General features: G+C 44.3%; 1 protein-coding gene across 7 annotated transcripts in view; it reads right to left on the bottom strand.

The window, feature by feature from the left end:
* Positions 1–2481: 2481 nt before the first annotated feature.
* Positions 2482–17475, bottom strand: part of TBC1D15 (TBC1 domain family member 15) — a 100295-nt gene continuing 85301 nt past the window's right edge. For all 7 annotated transcript variants that reach the window (XM_032792601.2, XM_075066517.1, XM_075066512.1 and 4 more), the window contains 3 exons: positions 5406–5522; positions 4667–4753; positions 2482–3860 (listed from right to left, as the gene is read on the bottom strand). In XM_032792601.2, coding sequence (XP_032648492.1) covers positions 3642–3860; positions 4667–4753; positions 5406–5522 — 423 coding nt within the window. In that variant the 3' untranslated portion in view covers positions 2482–3641. The remainder of the gene's footprint in view (positions 3861–4666; positions 4754–5405; positions 5523–17475) is intronic.

Here is a 17475-nt window from a genome sequence, read left to right as displayed (position 1 = left end):
TACACTTAAAATAAATCCAAGATCACACCACCACCAAATGGTTAAGGCAGTCTGCGGTCTCAGATTAGAGTAATGCATCCTTAAAAATCAGTGATAGTTTAGTTCAGTGATGCAGCTGTAGAGGAAAACAAATGAAGGGGCAAAACCTGTCTACAGAAGAAGAGTCTGCTAATGAGTGATCTTGCAACGGAGCCATCATTGTCATCAAAACATATCCAACAGTTCCAAGCCTTCCAGCAGCTCTTTAGCATCAGCTTAATTCAAGTGCAGACTCTTTATCTTCAACACCCCAAAAGTGGCAAAGATTTATCAGTCAATGATTAGGTCATTACAGCAACTGAAAGGCAGAGTTTAACCAAAGAAAGTTGCAACCTTTTTTAATGTTAATATCTTCTGTGTAATAAAAACAAACAATTTAAAAAAAATGATTGAAACAATTCAATCTGAATATATTCTTCCTAAACTTCTAACACACTTACGTTCACCATACTATTCAAATCTTGCTGAGAAAGGAGTAACACCTAGCACAGTTCTAAACCACGTTGCAGAAGTTCAGCATTTCTTCTGCAACCACCAGCTTTGTCGTTGGTGGCTAAAAAAGGGGGACTGATACCCCATCTTTCCAATGGCATTTAGTGGAACTCTCAAAGATTGCCTTTCTGTATTTTCCATAAATGTGTTGAAATATCCAAGGATCACAGGACAGTCTTTGATCTAAAGATAGGATTTGTTTTACACAAGAAGGATGGAACTCTGTAGAGAGAGAGAATTTACAAAAGCAATTTGAAGGTGAGTTTTTGCAATTCAAGGGGCTTGACAAATTACAGGCTGAAGATATTGTTGTTGCAATTTCAGTATGGCTTGATTTAATTAACAAAACACTGGAACCACACAAAGACACTTCAAATATATGATTCTGAGCCAGCAGGACTGAATTAAAAAATAACTGTCAGAACATGAGCCCATAAGAAGATCCTAGCATGAGGAAGAATAAACTTAATCCTAGCTCATGAAACAAACACGAGTTCCTTCCATTTCTACCATTTAACATCGAAGATCCAGATTTGTATCCCAAATATATATTTGCAAAGGAGGTTTTTCAACAGTTCATTATATCCAAGTGTGGATAAGTTCACAGAAGCCAGGATATGTTGAATTCAGAATTTCATACAATCCTGAACACCTTTGCATTCCTTCCAGCCAGTTCAGCATCAATGGAACATGTTTTAGCACAGTCAGATTGTTTTTAAATTTTGTAGTAAGGATAGGTATTACAAAAAGCAAGTAAGTTGGTAAAAGATACTGGTACCTAACGACAGGGTGAAGATTGGTAGGCCTACCTAATTATGAGACTGAGAAACTGTATTCTTACATTTTAATGAACAGAAAGGCAACTATTATAATTTGGAAAATGTGTGCCTCTTTAGGTTTGAGAAATACATATGCATACAAGATGAACCACACAATATGCCTTTTTCAAAAAAAATAAAATCTTTGTGCATTTGGGAGGGATGGGAACCTGTTCCATTGTGCTTTTTCATGAAAGAAAAACATCACAATAAACCTGCATATTACACTTTGGGGACTTTTTTGGGCAGGGGGTCTCGTGATACAGCATACATGAGATAATGGCGAAGAACTAAGCAAAGCTTGCCATGACAGTCTTCCTACTAAAACTTCACAGCTTGTGTGTAGTTTAGCCATATTCCCTATATAACATTACTTTCACAGGGTTATTCATGCAAATATTATAGAAATATATTGTGCAAGGTTCTCAGTATTTTGCTCTAGAACATACTAAAGCAGAACTCAGTTAAGTAATTTGATACTTTTAACTAATGTAATATACTAGAACAAATAAAGCATTAGATTTTCTGTTACGTAAAAAGAATTACTCAAAAGGCCAATGCTCAAAAGGGAACAAAGGTATCATCATGCTTCCAAGCAATTTCCTGTAAAACAGGAAATTAAAGACTGTGGAGATGCTGAGTTCTGAATTCTTGACTTTTGCTGAATGAGTTTTTTAGTTATTAACTGATGAGAGATAACACACTGATATTAAAAACAAAATCTGTACTGATTCAACTAACCCTTTGCCACGTTTGCTCACAACAGGTATGAGAAGTTTAAATAAGTCTCAAGTCATTGCAATGATTTGCTTTATCTACTGAAGCCTTTTTATGTCAATTTAATTTTGCTTTGGACAGTACCAGCATCATTTATAATAGTAAGTTGCTCCAAAGTAGGAGGGGGAAATACTTTCTTTGTCTACTCACTACCAACAATGGCTTTGAGATGAATAATATGTTCTACTCTGAAGAAATCTGATTCCTCTGTTGCCCTTCATTACCCACTCAAAACAAAATTTAAGTGACTTGGGACATAGGTAATAGTAGTTTCTATCTTCTACTTGTTTTCTCATATCAACAACGAGACAAATAAATTTTTTCTCTAAATATGATTTAATTAAAAAACACTAAATTGGTTTTGAGGTTTATTATATAATATGTACAATAGTTGCAAAATAACAATGAATATATTGAATCAGTTATGTTAAATACCACAAGACTTCAGAAAATCATACAGCATGGCATGGTATAAACTCACACTGCCTTTTCATATACAAAAGAATGTTTTATTAAGATCATTGTGATTAAGATTTTCTAAGAGTTTTGTACCTGCTTTTAAACGCCCCAAATAATCTGACATAGAAACAGTGTAAGTAGGAGTTTACTGATCAGTTAATATACTACTAGCAAATTTAATAAACATTATTGGTAAAGATAAACTTCGCAAGAAATTAATTGTAAAATTACACCAGGTGTAGGACTGATCAGACCCACAAGAAATAGTAATTATTTAGAAAATAGTTTTCAAAAAGAGCCAGATTGAAATTGTTGTGTATTAATTCGGTCAAACTGACTAATGAACAGTCAAGTTTATTCAAATATTGAAAATATGCTTATTCTTTTAATATTCACAAATAATTGCTTATGTAGATAGTATATATATGTGTAAGTGAAGAGATGTTAAATGTAAAAAATATATTGTTTATCCATTCCTGGGGTAGATAAAATTCAGTATCTGGACATTAAACTGCATAAGTCAAAACGTCATTTCAAATGTACATTCAAACAGCAACAAATATTTTTGTAAACATTTGAGAAGGAAAAACCTCTGTTCATTTACAAAATGTTCCTCTTCTGGAAATCACCATCTTTTCAGCATGGAAATGCTGTGCAGGAGCTTCAGTTCACCTATTTTGAATCTGATCAAACCAAAGAATCACCAAAGCTCAGAATAATAAGTCAAAACTCAGCAGATGGATCATTTCCAAATCACCCAGCTTGTAATTATTAGCCATTTCCAGTTCATCACCAAAAAAGAAATGCACTTCGCTACAAAAATAGTAAGGAATGTTATTGAAAACAAAAGGCTATTCTGGTAGAAGTAACTACAAAAATAATTAGGTCAGGTCATGTTGTAAAGCTTTAATGCAAGAGCATTACAGTACAGAATTTCTTTCCAAAACCTTAAAGCTTAATCAAACACCAAATTTTAAACATCCACCTCTCAAGTGTTTGAAAAAAAAAAAAAAGAGCTGCAGTAAAGTGTCTCTTCAAGAATTTAACCAAGTTTAATTATGTAGGTGTCAATCTTTGGGCACTATGTGTCACAGCCAGGTGTTGTGTGGTATCTCTTGTTCCGCTGGCAGCAGTTACAGGCATTGAGATATTCTGATATGTTGATGCAGAACGCCTCATCACAGTAACACTTTCATCTTCTCCAGTGTCCGAATCTGGTGTTGTAACAGCACTGGTCTCCATCCCCAGGACCTCACAAACTGCTTGAGGCAATTCCTATGAGGAGGAAACATTTATCATGTTATTTTTTATTCTATTAAATTAAATTGAAGAGTTAATTGAAACACATTAGCAAGCACATTACTCTTAATGACTTCTTGAAAGCACTTATACAAATAAAGTCTAATCTGTAGTGAAAATATGTTTAAATATTAATTTTGCATAAGGGTTGATTATTTTCAAGAAAATTGCTAGCTACTATCTTTGCTCCCTGAAAAGATCTTTAAAGCTGATAGGGAAACCTTTATCCCACAGTCTAAATTATATTCATGTAATTATTATCTGATTAACATTGCTATTCATATTTGCTCTGAACCCAAAGTATAAGTCAAATCAAATCAACCATTATAAATTTCATAACACTGCCTAAAACTTTTTCCACCAATCTATCAATACACAACTTTTCAGCACATACCAAAACTAAGTGTATGTGCTTTTAGTCCAGTAGGCAGCAGGGTAACTCAGACTCTCCTCTCATCGCTGCCCACACATCAAAAGACAATTCACTTGTATACCAGCTAATCTAACCTGAACAAAGTAAAAACAACCTGTCCAAGAGCAAAACTCCAGCTTTTTTCTCACAGTAATACACTTTTGATACCGAATGTACAACTCTTGCCTAGACAGGTGCATGAAGCTTTTATAAATATCTAATCAAAGACTGACAGCAGATTCCCATCACATCCAAAATCTGAACTATTTCAAAAGGGACTATTTCAAAACTATACGTGTATATGAATATGGACAACTATATTTTTTTTACTGTCTCGAATACTCATCAATATACTTTTAAATAACTTTACCTTGCAATTCATCATCTGGATAGAAATTGCTTCCGCTTTACAGAGTATATCTTCCACATCAATTTTCATAGACAGTTCATTGATATGCTAAAAATATATTCACAAAAAATAAGAATGGCAAATAGACTAGAAAAAATATGCTGTTGCATTAAAATAATAATATTCTTCTCTATTGTAAGTGCCACACTGGAGATTAAGGGGTCAAACCTGCAAAATGCTCAAAACACTGTACATGGATTGATAAACGGGAGCTGAATGTGCTCAATATTTCATAGCAATTGGTCAGCTTTTTATAGGATTCTAAAAATGAGTCCATATCAGTGTTCCTTATTCTAATGTAATATACAATAGCATATCACATTAGACAAGCCTAATTCACAGAGCTGAAGAGGTAAAAATAAATAAATTTATAGAAGATGAAGTAACAATGATTTAGATTTATGCAACTTCCTAGGCGGTTTAAAAAGAGTAAGTACTAATGTTCTATCTACTAGAGTGAAAATATTATTGACATTTATTAACCCAACATTAGAGGTTTAACCTCTTAATATAAGTGAAAAATTTCTGATCCATAATTATATTTGTTGGGTTGCCTTGCCCCTTAAAGAGTTCTGGAATGAAGTAACTATAACCACTCAGGAGTCACACTGTACATCTACATCCTTTTTCAGTGTAGAACCAGCAAAGAATCCATTCAAAGGGTTAATTTACACCTAAAATTAAGAACCTCAGCAGATACCTTTAGTATTTCATTAAAACCATAATGCTTGTCCATTATTTGCTGCTTTTCAGATTCCAGGATAGCACAACAGATGAGAAGATGAAAATTCTGGCAAGGTAACTCTGTCCACATTACCTGTTAAAATATTAAAATGGCTTTTGAAATTGGAAATGAGAATTTATGCCTTTCTTCTGAAGAGCAAGACAGACGTTGAAGTATAACAACTTTTCACATTTAATAATAATATAGCTTCAGTATCCCTTCTGAGCCTAATGGTTTAATTAAAAAACAAGCTCCTTTTTTAAACCAATTAAATATTCCTATCACTGGCTGAAAAACACTTAGTGATAAATAAGTCTAAGTAGTTACATGGCCAGTTCAAGACCATCGGTCCGCTGAAGATGTCTATGATGGATACTATCAAGCCCAATACGCTTTCATGGTACTACTGATGCCTGCTGACTGTCCTAGTTCAGGAAAAATCTCTCTTACTTAAACAAGAGGCCAGCTAATTGTATACAAAACATTTATGAATTCTAATTGTTTTCCATGGCTTGACAGGTCTTGGTATAAAGCCTGGAGAATCCAGCAAATTGGCAGAAACGCTTACTGTGCTTTCAAATCTTTACAAAAGGTTCTTATAAGCCAAACCGTCCCTCCATCCTCACCCCACCACTCTGTAACAACAAGCCTGCAAGTCAAAGAGCATACATGCCAAATAATGGCTTGCTGCTTCAGGTCAAACACTGATCAAAGAAATCAACAGAAAAACCCCTTACTGAGTTCAGTGGGACCAAGATTTGGCTCTTTGAACACAGTACACTTATAATTATGATGGCTTCATTTTTACATTAGGAGTGGCGACTAAAAGAGTAGATTATAACAATTGTTTGAGGGAACGGGGAAGCTGAGAGTCAAGGGAGTAATCCGTGACCACCCCCACGACCCCACCCTTAGCCCAGGACCTCCACACTCTCCCTATCCCATCCCTTCCCACCTTATCTGGGGAGGGCCAGGGTAGGATGTGTCTGGCCTGGCTGCAGCTGTTCTGGCAGGCTGGGCAGCGTGCCCACAGCATGTTCCAGCAGGCTGGGCCGACGTGCTCCGACAGGCCGGGCGGTGCGGCACGACCACAGCCTGCTCTGGATGGTGGGACCGAGCAGCAGACTGCAACCTGCCAGCCCTGGAGCTGCAGTTGCTTTGGAGGCTGTGGGGAAAGCAGCATGGCCAGAAGCAGAGAGACTCTGGCCTCACTTCTTCCCTTCTGCCTCTGCTACCTGTGCTGCCTCTCCTTGCTCCCTCTGTTGGGGGAATGGGCTGTGTCCCATCACTCCCTCTCTATATCCATTCATAAGTTGACCCTCTTCTCTAGTGCTTCCCTTTTTTACTAAAAAATTCGGCTTATGAACGAGTATATATAGTAATTTAAATCCCTCACTTTGTATGGATAATTGGGATTATGTTTTCCATTGTGCATTAATTTGCATTTATCAACACTGAATTTAATCTGCCATTTTGTTGCCCAGTCACCCAGTTTTGACTCCTCACAGTCTGCTTTGGGCTTAACTATCTTGAGTAATTTTGCATCTGCAAATTTTGCAACCTCACTGTTTACCCCTTTTTCCAGATCATTTATGAGTATGTTGAACAGCACTGTCCCAGTACGGATCCCTGGGGGACACCACTATTTACCATTTATTCTTTCTTCCTACAGCACATGAAGCTATTGATTCATGAACTAATGTCCTGCACCTAGCATTTCTAAGGTAAAATATACTATTCTCAAAACATAAAACAAACTGCTTTCACATTGTTATCAGAATTTTCTATACATCTTAAACTGATAAAATTTAACCTGTATCAAACAAATGCTAATTATAAAGGATGGTGTATGCAGGGTTTTTTTTTTAATGCTTTTTTTTCGTTTACTTTTTTTTTTATACAATATTTCCATTTTGTATGCAAATGAAATATGAGAACATTCCAACATTATACTGGTAAACAGTGAAATTATGTACTCAGGTGTAACCTAACAAACTTTTCTACAAAAAATGTCACTATACATATATACATAAGTCAATTTGAAAAGACAACTTGTTAGCCCTATCCCATTCCAAAAGTTTGAGGGAAGGGGGAAGATGTGTACACTCTCTTCCAGCTTACTCTGAAGAAGTTGCTTAATTATTGAAATTACACAATAAGAATGGAAAGAAGTAGTACTTTGGTGTTAAATGCTCTTTCACACGATTCTATTGCAGGTTAAAATATTTTTGCACAGTATACTTTGACTAGTTCAAGAAAGAACTCTTTCACTCAACCTACTGTATTTAGTTATTACAGGAGCATGAAAAAATAGGTTTACTTCATGGTTACAAGGTGATCTTGAAGCATTTAAAGTAAGGAGAGCCTGTCATCCTTAAACTCATAGCTAATTCAGAGTTACAGTAGACCTTTCAAATTGCTGTAAACACCTGTTGCATTTAATTTTACTACCCTATAGATCTCACTTATATGCTGTAGCAAGCTTTATGAAGGATATTCACCTCTATACAGGAACACGGGAATTGTTATAATGGATCATTAGTTTTATGCTGTTACATCCAGAAATCAATAAAGTCCTAAAGCGAAAGCAGACATTTACTAGGCCAGTTAAACAATACTATATTTTGGTGGGAAGAGAAGACTGGTAGCAGGGAAAAGGCATAAGCAATTCCTTCTTGAAACCGCTTGGTGCTCTGTTTGTGCCTTTGATACCACGGGTTTGATATTATAAGTAATTTCTATCTTAGCTAGCACAATTATAGTTTCTAATCTATTTAAGATTCAGGGTCACTGCTATTGAAGCTAAAAGAATAGTCTATTTTATTCTTGCACAATTGTCATTGCAATGCACACAACCCTTCACTAGAACTGCATAAATCTGAGTGATATCCAAACCAAATCAATTAAAAATGTTTAATTACAATGCAATTAACCTTGAAAGTTTCATTCACTAAGCCATGACAGATTAAAAATCTATTTCAAATATCTGATGCTCCATTTTGTAATTAACCTCAATTCATTCTTTAAAAAGAAAATGAAAAAGGATTGATAAATGTTACAAACTGTATCAAAGTGAATTGCATGCAGAGTCCACTTCTTTGCTAAATTTTCTTTTAATTCTGCTGTTCTCACACTATAAAATAAACACACATTGACTGCCACGCAAGGATGTTGCTAGCAATCAAATCATTGCCCACTCATCTTCAGTATACTCATAAATTTCCATGGTATTATTATTAAGGTCCTAATTCATTCGCAATATTGCGGAAATTGTGGATTCTGAAGTATTAGGCTTTCACTGTAGTTTTGCTTTAAATTAGCGCACTTCGCACAGTCCACAATTTTACGTACATTTTGAGGTTTGCAACACACTTTTTTCCCCTACTTGTACATTAAATCATCTTGGAGAGTTTTGGGTAGGGCCCTAACCAGGGCGGGGCAAGCGGGGCAGCCGGCCAGGGTGCATAGCTGGAGGTGGACGGTGATCAGGAAATGGTGTGGAAAAATGGCTAAAAAACGGTAGGGGCAGAGCCCTGCAGTGGGCATGGTATTGCCATTCTTACCTTCTGTGCTGCTGCTTGCAGCACTGGCACTACCTTCAGAGCTGGTGTCATAAACAGATAGTTAAGGGTTAATGCCTCTTTTACTTGTAAAGGGTTAAGAAGTTCACCTAGCCTATCTGACATCTGACCAGAGGAACCAATGGGGGAACAAGATGTTTCAAAAGGAAGGAGGGAAGTTTCCTTTGTTCAGTCAGTTTCAGTCAGAGTGGAAAAGATCAAGGAACCAGCCTCTTATCAGAGTAGTAAGTTTTAGAAAGGAATAAATAGGTTTATGTTTATTTTCTTTTGTAACTTGTCTTGGTGCAATTAGGGAGGAATCATCAAATTGGGTATTCTTGCATGTGTATGTATTAAGATTTCTGCCGAAGGGAACATCCTGTGTTTTCAATCTATTGTCTGAGAGATACACTGGTATGCTCTCTCCCAGAGGGTTTATTCTTTTACCCCTCTTTCCTTTTAATTAAAAGCCTTCTTTTTAAGAACTTGATTGATTTTTTCCCTGTTTCTGGAGATCCAAGAGAATTGGATCTGGACTCACCAGGGAACTGGTGGAGGAGTCTCTCAAGGCTACCCAGGGAGGGGAAGATTTTGGAGGGAAAGGGGGTGATCCAGGTACTCAAATTCTGGATGGTGGCAGCGAGACCAGATCTAAGCTGCTAATTAAGCTTAGAAGTGTCCATGCAGATCCCCACATCTGTACCCTAAACTTCAGAGGGGAGGTGAGACCTATGACAGCTGGGCAGCCGGAGAGTGGCAGCCACTGGCCAGATGCCCAGCTCTGAAGGCAGTGGTGCCAACAGCAGTGGTGCAGAAGCAAAGGTGGCAATATCATGCCCATTGCAGGGCTCTATCCCCTACTGGGTTTTTTATCATTTTTCTACACACACCCCCTTCCCCTCACGTGCTCCTCTCTGCCCTCAGCTTTGCAGCCTGGATGGCTGCCCCACATGACCTGCCCTGATCATGGCCCTGGAGTTGCACCGAATTGTCTGGTTATCAAAAAAAATCAGAAGGCATAAAAGACTGTTACTCACCTTTGTAACTGTTGTTCTTCGAAATGTGTTGCTCATATCCATTCCAGTTAGGTGTGTGTGCGCGCCGCGTGCATGTTTGTCGGAAGATTTTTACCCTAACAACACTTGGTGGGTTGGAAGGGCGCCCCCTGGAGTGGCGCCGCTATGGCGCCGGATATATACCCCTACCGACCCAGCCGCCCTTCAGTTCCTTCTTGCCGGCTACTCCGACAGAGGGGAAGAAGGGCGGGTGTGGAATGGATATGAGCAACACATCTCAAAGAACAACAGTTACAAAGGTGAGTAACCGTCTTTTCTTCCATAGGGGTCCCCAAATTCAACAATTGCCAGGAGGCCCCTAACCCTAGGGGCCCAAACCTCATACAGGGGCCTAACCAGCGGCCCACAATGATCCATTCCAAGAAGGTACTCAAACTAGGGGCCAACCATTTCCGGGACTAATACACAGTACTAAAGCCATTTCCGTAGCCCAAACCGAGGGCCCCAAACCCCATTTCCTAGAGCCTAAACCAAGGGCCCCAACCCCATTTCAGGGCCTAACCTAGGGGTCAAAACCCTCGAATTCACAGTCCCCTAAACCTACCCGGCCGCCAAAACTGCCATTTGTCAAGGATTCCCTACCCCCACAGGGGGAACCAACCCCATTTACATGGCCTAACACAGGGACCCAATTCCATTCCAGCGGCCGATAAAAGTAGGGGCTAAAACCATTTCCAGGTGTGGCCTAAGCCCATACGGGGCCCCAACCATTTCCAGTGGACCTACACAAGGTGCCAGTACCCCCATGTCCAGTGGCCCTAAGCTGGGTCCAAAACGCCATTTCCAGGGGCTAACCTAGGGGATCCAAAAACCATTTGCAGGGGCTAGACAGGGGCCGAAACCCCATTTCCAGGGCCCCTAACCTAGGGACCAAACCCCGATTTCAGTGGCCAACCAACTTTAAAAGGCCGAAAACCCCTTTTCCAGGGGCCCCTAAACTAGGTGCCCCAAAACCGTATTTCCTGGGGCTCTAACCTAAGGGCCCAATCCCATTTTCAGGGACCGCTAAACCAAGAGGTGCCAAAACCCCTTTCCAGAGAACCCCAACTCAGGGGCCCAAAATCCATTTCCAGGGGCCCTAATCCAGGGGCCGAAAACCCATTCCAGAAGCCATAACATAGGGGCCAAAACCCCAATTTCACAAGAGCACTCACCTGCTGGGGCCGAACCCCCATTTCCAGGGCCCTAACCTAAGGAGGGCCAAAATCCCCTTTTCAGAAGCCTAACCCAGTGCCCAAACTCCATTTCCAGGCCCTAACACCAGGGGCCCCAAACCCCATTTCAAACGGGCCTAACCAGGGGGCAAACCATTTCAGGGCCCTAAACAAGAGCCCAAAACCCATTTCAGGGCCCTAACCTTGGGACCACCCCGGATTCCAGGGGCGCCTACACTCAGAGGCTCGAAAACTCTTTTCCGGGGTCCCTAAACCTAGGGGACCGAACCCCATTTCCAGGGCCCTAACACTAAGGCCAAAAACTCATTCAGGGGCAACTAACGCAGGGACCACAGAACCCTTTTCTAGGACCCCTACCCTCAGGGGCCAACCCCATGTTCGCCAGGTGGCCATAAACCCAGGCCCAAGAACTCATTTTCAAACACGCCCTAACACCAGGGGCGCTCAAAACCCCATTTCCAGGGGCTCGTATGTATGGGCCCACTCTCCAATTTCCGCAAGGGACCACCCTAAACATAGGGCTCAACCTCGCATTTCCAGGAGGCTTACCCCAGGGACCAAAAAACCATCCTGTTGCCAATAACCCCAGGGGCCCCAAAACCTTATTTCCAAAGCCGTCGAAAAGCCCTGGGATGCCCCAAACGAACATTTCCAGTGGCCCATACACACAGGGGCCCAAACCCCCTTTCCAGGGGCCCGAAACTCCAGGGACACGAAAACCCCGATTTCAGTTCCCATTAACCACTGGCCCAACCCTTCAGGGCCTAACCCGCGGGCCCCCAACCCCCATTTCCATGAGGCCTAAACGCCAGGGGCCCGTAAAATCCATTTCGAGGCCCTAACTAGGGGTCCAAAACACATTTCAGGGCCCTAACCCTAGGGAACCCCAAACCCCATTTCAGGGACCCTACACAGGTGCCCCAAACCCTTCCAGTGGCCCCTACTCAGAGCCAACCAACATATCCAGGGCCCCCCAAAATTAGGGCAAAACCCCCCTTCTCAGGGGCCCCTCACCCTAGGCCCATCCCCATTTCCACGGGCTCTGAGCTCAGGGGCCCTAAAATCCTATTCACAGGGGCCCCTAACCTAGGTCCCAACCCCATTTCCAGGTCAGCCCTACGGGCCCAATCCCCCATTTTACAATGGCCGCTAAACCTAGAGGGACGGAAATGCTATTTCCAGGGTTTCTAACCTCAGGAGGCCCCAAATCCTCATTTCAGCGACCCCTAACCCTAGGGCTAAATCGCATTTCCAGGGACCACTAACCCGGGGACCCATGAACCCATTTCTAAGGGACCACCAACACTCTGGGTCCCAACCTCCGCCATGTTCCAGGGACTGTAATCTAGGGGCCGCAAACCCATTTCCATGGGGCCCCTAACACCCAGGGGCCCAAACCCAATTTCAAGGGACACTAGCTCTCTGCGGACAACCCCATTTCCAAGGACCCTTAATCCCCAAACCAATTTCCTGGGGCCCAAACCAGGGCAAAACACAATATCCAGGGTCTAATCTCAGGGCCCAAACTCCATTCTCCAGGGGCCTCGTGGGTTACGGGGGCACAAACCATATTCCAGGGGTCCCTAAATACTGGAGGGCCTCAAACCCCATTTCCAGGGCCCCCTATATCCAGGGGCCCAAAACCTTGTCTCAGGCGGCACTAACCCTCACGGCGCCCACCTCCCATTTCAGGGGCCTAACCTAGGGGTCCAAACCCCATTTCCATGGGGGACCCCTAAACCTAGGGGCCCAAGCCCCATTGCGCAGCGGGGCCTAAACCATAAGGGGCCCAAAATTTCCAGCAGGTTCCCATGAACCACCAGGGGCCCTCAAAACCACTGCCGGATTCCCTCAAGCCCCTACTAACAAGGTGGCCTGCCACGCACCGCAATCCCATTTCCACTAGGCCCTCTAACCCATAGGGGCCCAAAACACATTTGCACACCCCTAATCCTAGTCCAAAACCCCATTCCTCGCGCTGCATCCGTCCCTTAAATGGTAGGGCCCTACCCTATTTCCAGGGTCCAAACCTCGATTTCACAGACCCGTAACTAGGGCACAAAACCGATTTCAGGAGCCCCTAACCTCAGGGGCAAAACCCCATTTGCTGGGGCCAACCCAAGGGCCAACCCGGGGCGGGGGTCGCGAAGTGGCGCCCACTCGGCGGTTTTCAACACTTCTCCTCGATAATCCAACGTCTCACAGCACTTAGGCTACAACCCACGGATGCCGTAGCTCCCCACCTCGCCGGCTCGGAGCGGAATAACCGCCCCCGCTCTGCGCGCAGGCCAGACTCATTCAGGTACCCGCGCCTTCCGGTAACCCTTCGCTGCTTAGGTCCCAGGTGCCGGCGAGTGGGCAGGTCTAGTAGAGTAGAGACTGCCTCCGCATTCTGATTTTTTCGTCCCACACCTTTCACCTTCCTGACATGGCCTCATTCTTCTCCCGACAACGCGGCTACTACTCTTATGCCCCGACTCGGCATCTGTGTGCCACCAACACTGATGAGTCCACTCAGCAGACAGGAGCTCATCTCATACGCGATGCGTAAAGCAGTACAGGATCATTAACACCTGCGGACCTCCAGCTGACACGGAGCCGCAAGTAAGGATGCGGCATGGCCCTTTCTACTCACCCTCAGAGTTCGGTTAACGCTCCAGCAACCACAAGAGGCGCTTAACTACCTGCGCTCCTCTCATCCGTACAGCAGGCAATGCCGAACTTCTATGAGGGTTAACGACTCAAGTCGTCGATCCTCTCCTCTCACTAGCCACGTCAGTCGTTAAAGAAAGGGAACGCAATGCCAATCAGTGCCAAGCCCGATAATCCGAAGGGCCTAGCGCGAATGACCCTTACCATCCGCAAGTGAATTCTGCAAGGAACTTATACCCTGCGTGAAAATCAAATAAGCCTGCTTAGCCCCTAGATCACTAACACCTGGATAAGTGAATAAATTTATGAACTTCTCCACATGACCCCAACACAAGATTCGCTGCCACTCTTGGAGAGGAAAAAAAAGGCGGCCAGACTTCCCCCGGCTCGTTACCATGAAGGACATTTCATGCTTAGTTTCAACTCCTGCCTTCCACGACTTACCATTTGTTGGTAAAGCCTCTTGCGGCGAACATCACCCCAGCTGCAAAGCGCTGAAGGAGCAAAACAGGGTTAAAGGTTGTCCTCGAAGCATACCGATACGCATCTGCAGCTCTTATTCCGTCCCGCCACACCGCCACAGCTCTGGCTACCACAGATACGACTTGTGGCAACGGCACAGTGAGGTGGTCGCGATGAACCCGTCAGCACCCCTAGAGGCCAAGATCGAGTCCCTCCAATCACGACCGGGACCAAAGACGAACTTTCGAAAGGGCGCCCTGAGGCGTGCGACCGGTTACAGCCGGGATCCCACTCCTACTCCTCTGGGTGGTCCCAGTTATAATTCAGTGCGTCCCCTACACATGTGAGATGTACACCCAATTGTCCAAACCCTGCCCTCTTTGTGGACTCTCTCGGCAAACGAATTCCTCTACAAGAAGGTTACATATGCCTGATGAACGAAAGGGGGCAATTATCCCCTATTCCTAATCCCACGAACGGATCTCAACCTAATCCTAGACCTACGAGACTCATCCAAGGTTATGATAAGGTGGAGTTCACATGGTAACCCTGGGAACATTATTTCTTCTGCCTTCTAGGATCCCGAGACTGGTAATGCGCCCCTCGAAAAGAAAAAAAGAAAATCCGCGTGTAAACTTTGTCACATGGCTCCGATGCTCTCCCCCCTTCGCCCTCGCACAGAATACCTCACGTTCTATGCCAACCAGTTCGGCATCAAGCATACCTGCATCGCGAAAGTGGGTGGCGAACTACGGCCACAACTTGGTTTCAAATGTCCTGTGGGGACGCAGGTAACCTGCTGTTTTGGCCCTTCTGCAGGCCCACAGGCATTAACTCAAGTTGTGTGTGCGGTAGTCGCCACCCACCTCTGCGATGTCAGGTATGCGTTTTCATATCTTGTGACGATGCTTTATCCGAGATGACTCTGAGACACAACGTCATTCAGCGTGTGGGCATGTCAAGGAATCCTATTGCACAGTCTAGGCCTGATGATCACTATTGAAACATCCACGCTGTTCCCAACGTCAGAGGTTATGACTTCTAGGGCTATCCTGGACTCAATGCTAGCTCGGAATCCTGCTTACCACTAGCCACGGTTTCAGGCTAAGCACGACACCGAATCTGGCAAACGTTCCCAACAACTCGGTCGCACTTGTCTCGGTCTCCTGGGTCCCTGGCTCCTGCTATTTGTAACCAAACATGCTAGACTCTGCTCTGTCCTCTCCAAGTTGGCTCAGAATCGGCAAATACTGCCCGGACAGCGGCCCAATGGTCACGATAGTCCAGCATTCCTCGATCACCCTAGGCCCCTAGAAATGTCGCTAACTCCCTCCTGATGTGGCAGGGATGCCGCTCAAATCCGCCCCAGCCCTCACGAGTCCTGACGACAGATGTTCATCTCTGCTCAGGGTGCTCTACCTCATAACCTCGAGCTTAAGGCCTTTGTCTTCTCGGGAGCTGGCGTTCACACCAATGTCAGAATTGAGAGCAGTCCTCTGCGTGCCAGGGTCAAGCAGCAAGCTCGAGCGTGGCGTCTCAGTGTTAACAGCCACACAACGGCATTATTGACTACATAAACACGCTGGCAGGGGCATCGTCGTCCCTCTTTTGTCAGGAGCCAATCCATCTCGGAACTTTGCGTAGCCCACTCGATAAATTCTGGTTGGATCCTTTCTCCTTGGCGCTTTTCGACTCAGCAGTCTTGCCTGCTCATGAGTGATCGCCGCTGTCCGATTGATGCATTCTGTTGCCAAAGTGGGAGTTTCCACATATGGACCTTGCGTTAACTGCGAGACAGAAATAGTCCATGGTTCTGCTCCTTTCAAGGTCTCTCCCCGTGGACCGATCTCGACGCTGTCCTTCATGCCGTGGAAGGGCCAACGCCTTTGATGCCTTCCATCGTTCCCGGCTCATTGGCGTCGCTGCTCAAACTTCGTCAGCGGCAGGGCGCCGCACATCATTGATCACTCCAGCGTGGTCCAGCAGCACTGGGATACGCCACGTTGCTCGCCTGTGCAATAGCCTACCCAAGTTAGCCCTGCACTCACCAGACCTCATACTCAGTTCCACGCCAGACTTCGCCACCTCGGACCTGCATCTCTTCACCTCAGGGTGGCTGCACATGAACTACGGGTACGCAGGAAGCCTCCCTGGCCATGGGGAAGGCGTTCTCCTACAGGTGGTGAAACGTTTTAATCGTTACTGCCGCTGAGGTCTCGATCCTCTCTAACCGACTACCTCTGGCCGAAGCAACACGAAGGGCCTAGCGGTGTTCATCATCGAGGTGTGATGTACACTTGGCAGCCCATCTCTACTTTTCCCACCCAGGCTAAAGGTGTCGTTCTGTGTTTTCACACTCTATGGTTGAGGTTCCTCAAGGGCTGGAGCGCATACACCTTAGGTACGCGCCAGCCCCACTGGGACTCAACCTGGTTTTAACGACTTTCGTCTCTCCATTCGACCCTTATGCGGACCTGCTCGCTGCTGATGAATCTTCTTTGGAAGACAGCTCCTCTAGCCATTACATCGCCAGACGCAGTCTTGAGCTCAGATTCTTATGGTGGTTCGCCATAATATGTTCACAAAGACAAGGTGCAAGTTACGACCACACCAGCGTTTCCTCCCTAAGGGTGTTTAGCCTTGTCCTTGTTAACCACACTCAACGCAATGGGACAAACAATTGCACTCCGGAACGTCGTAGAAGCGCTCTGCATTTATGTTGAGCGAAAACCATTTTGTAACGACGCCCCAACTCTCGTTGCAGTAGCAGACAAGACAAGGCCTACTTTGTTCCTCTCAGAGGATCTATCTGGGTGAGACGTGCACCCCACTTGTTATGAGTTGGGCTTCACATTTCCCCAACAATCACCATGCATTCTGACGGGCTCAGGCCCATTCTGCCGCCTTGCTGACTCGTGTACTAGCCCGACAAGATCTAGTCGTCGCAGCTCCAATGGCCCTCGGTCCATACCCTTGCTTCGCCCTTGTGCTCTGTCAACAGTCAAGAGATGCGACAGCCTCTGCTTCAGCAGTTTATCATGTTGCCATTGCACTCAGACCCACACTACTATTAAGCTTGGGAATCACCTAACTGGAATGGATATGACAAGCGACTCGAATG

Source organism: Chelonoidis abingdonii, chromosome 1 (assembly GCF_003597395.2).
Source record: "Chelonoidis abingdonii isolate Lonesome George chromosome 1, CheloAbing_2.0, whole genome shotgun sequence".
Classification (NCBI taxonomy): Eukaryota; Metazoa; Chordata; order Testudines; family Testudinidae; genus Chelonoidis; species Chelonoidis abingdonii.
The sequence above is the reverse complement of the archived record's forward strand: the minus strand, read 5'-3'. Positions and strand labels throughout refer to the sequence as shown.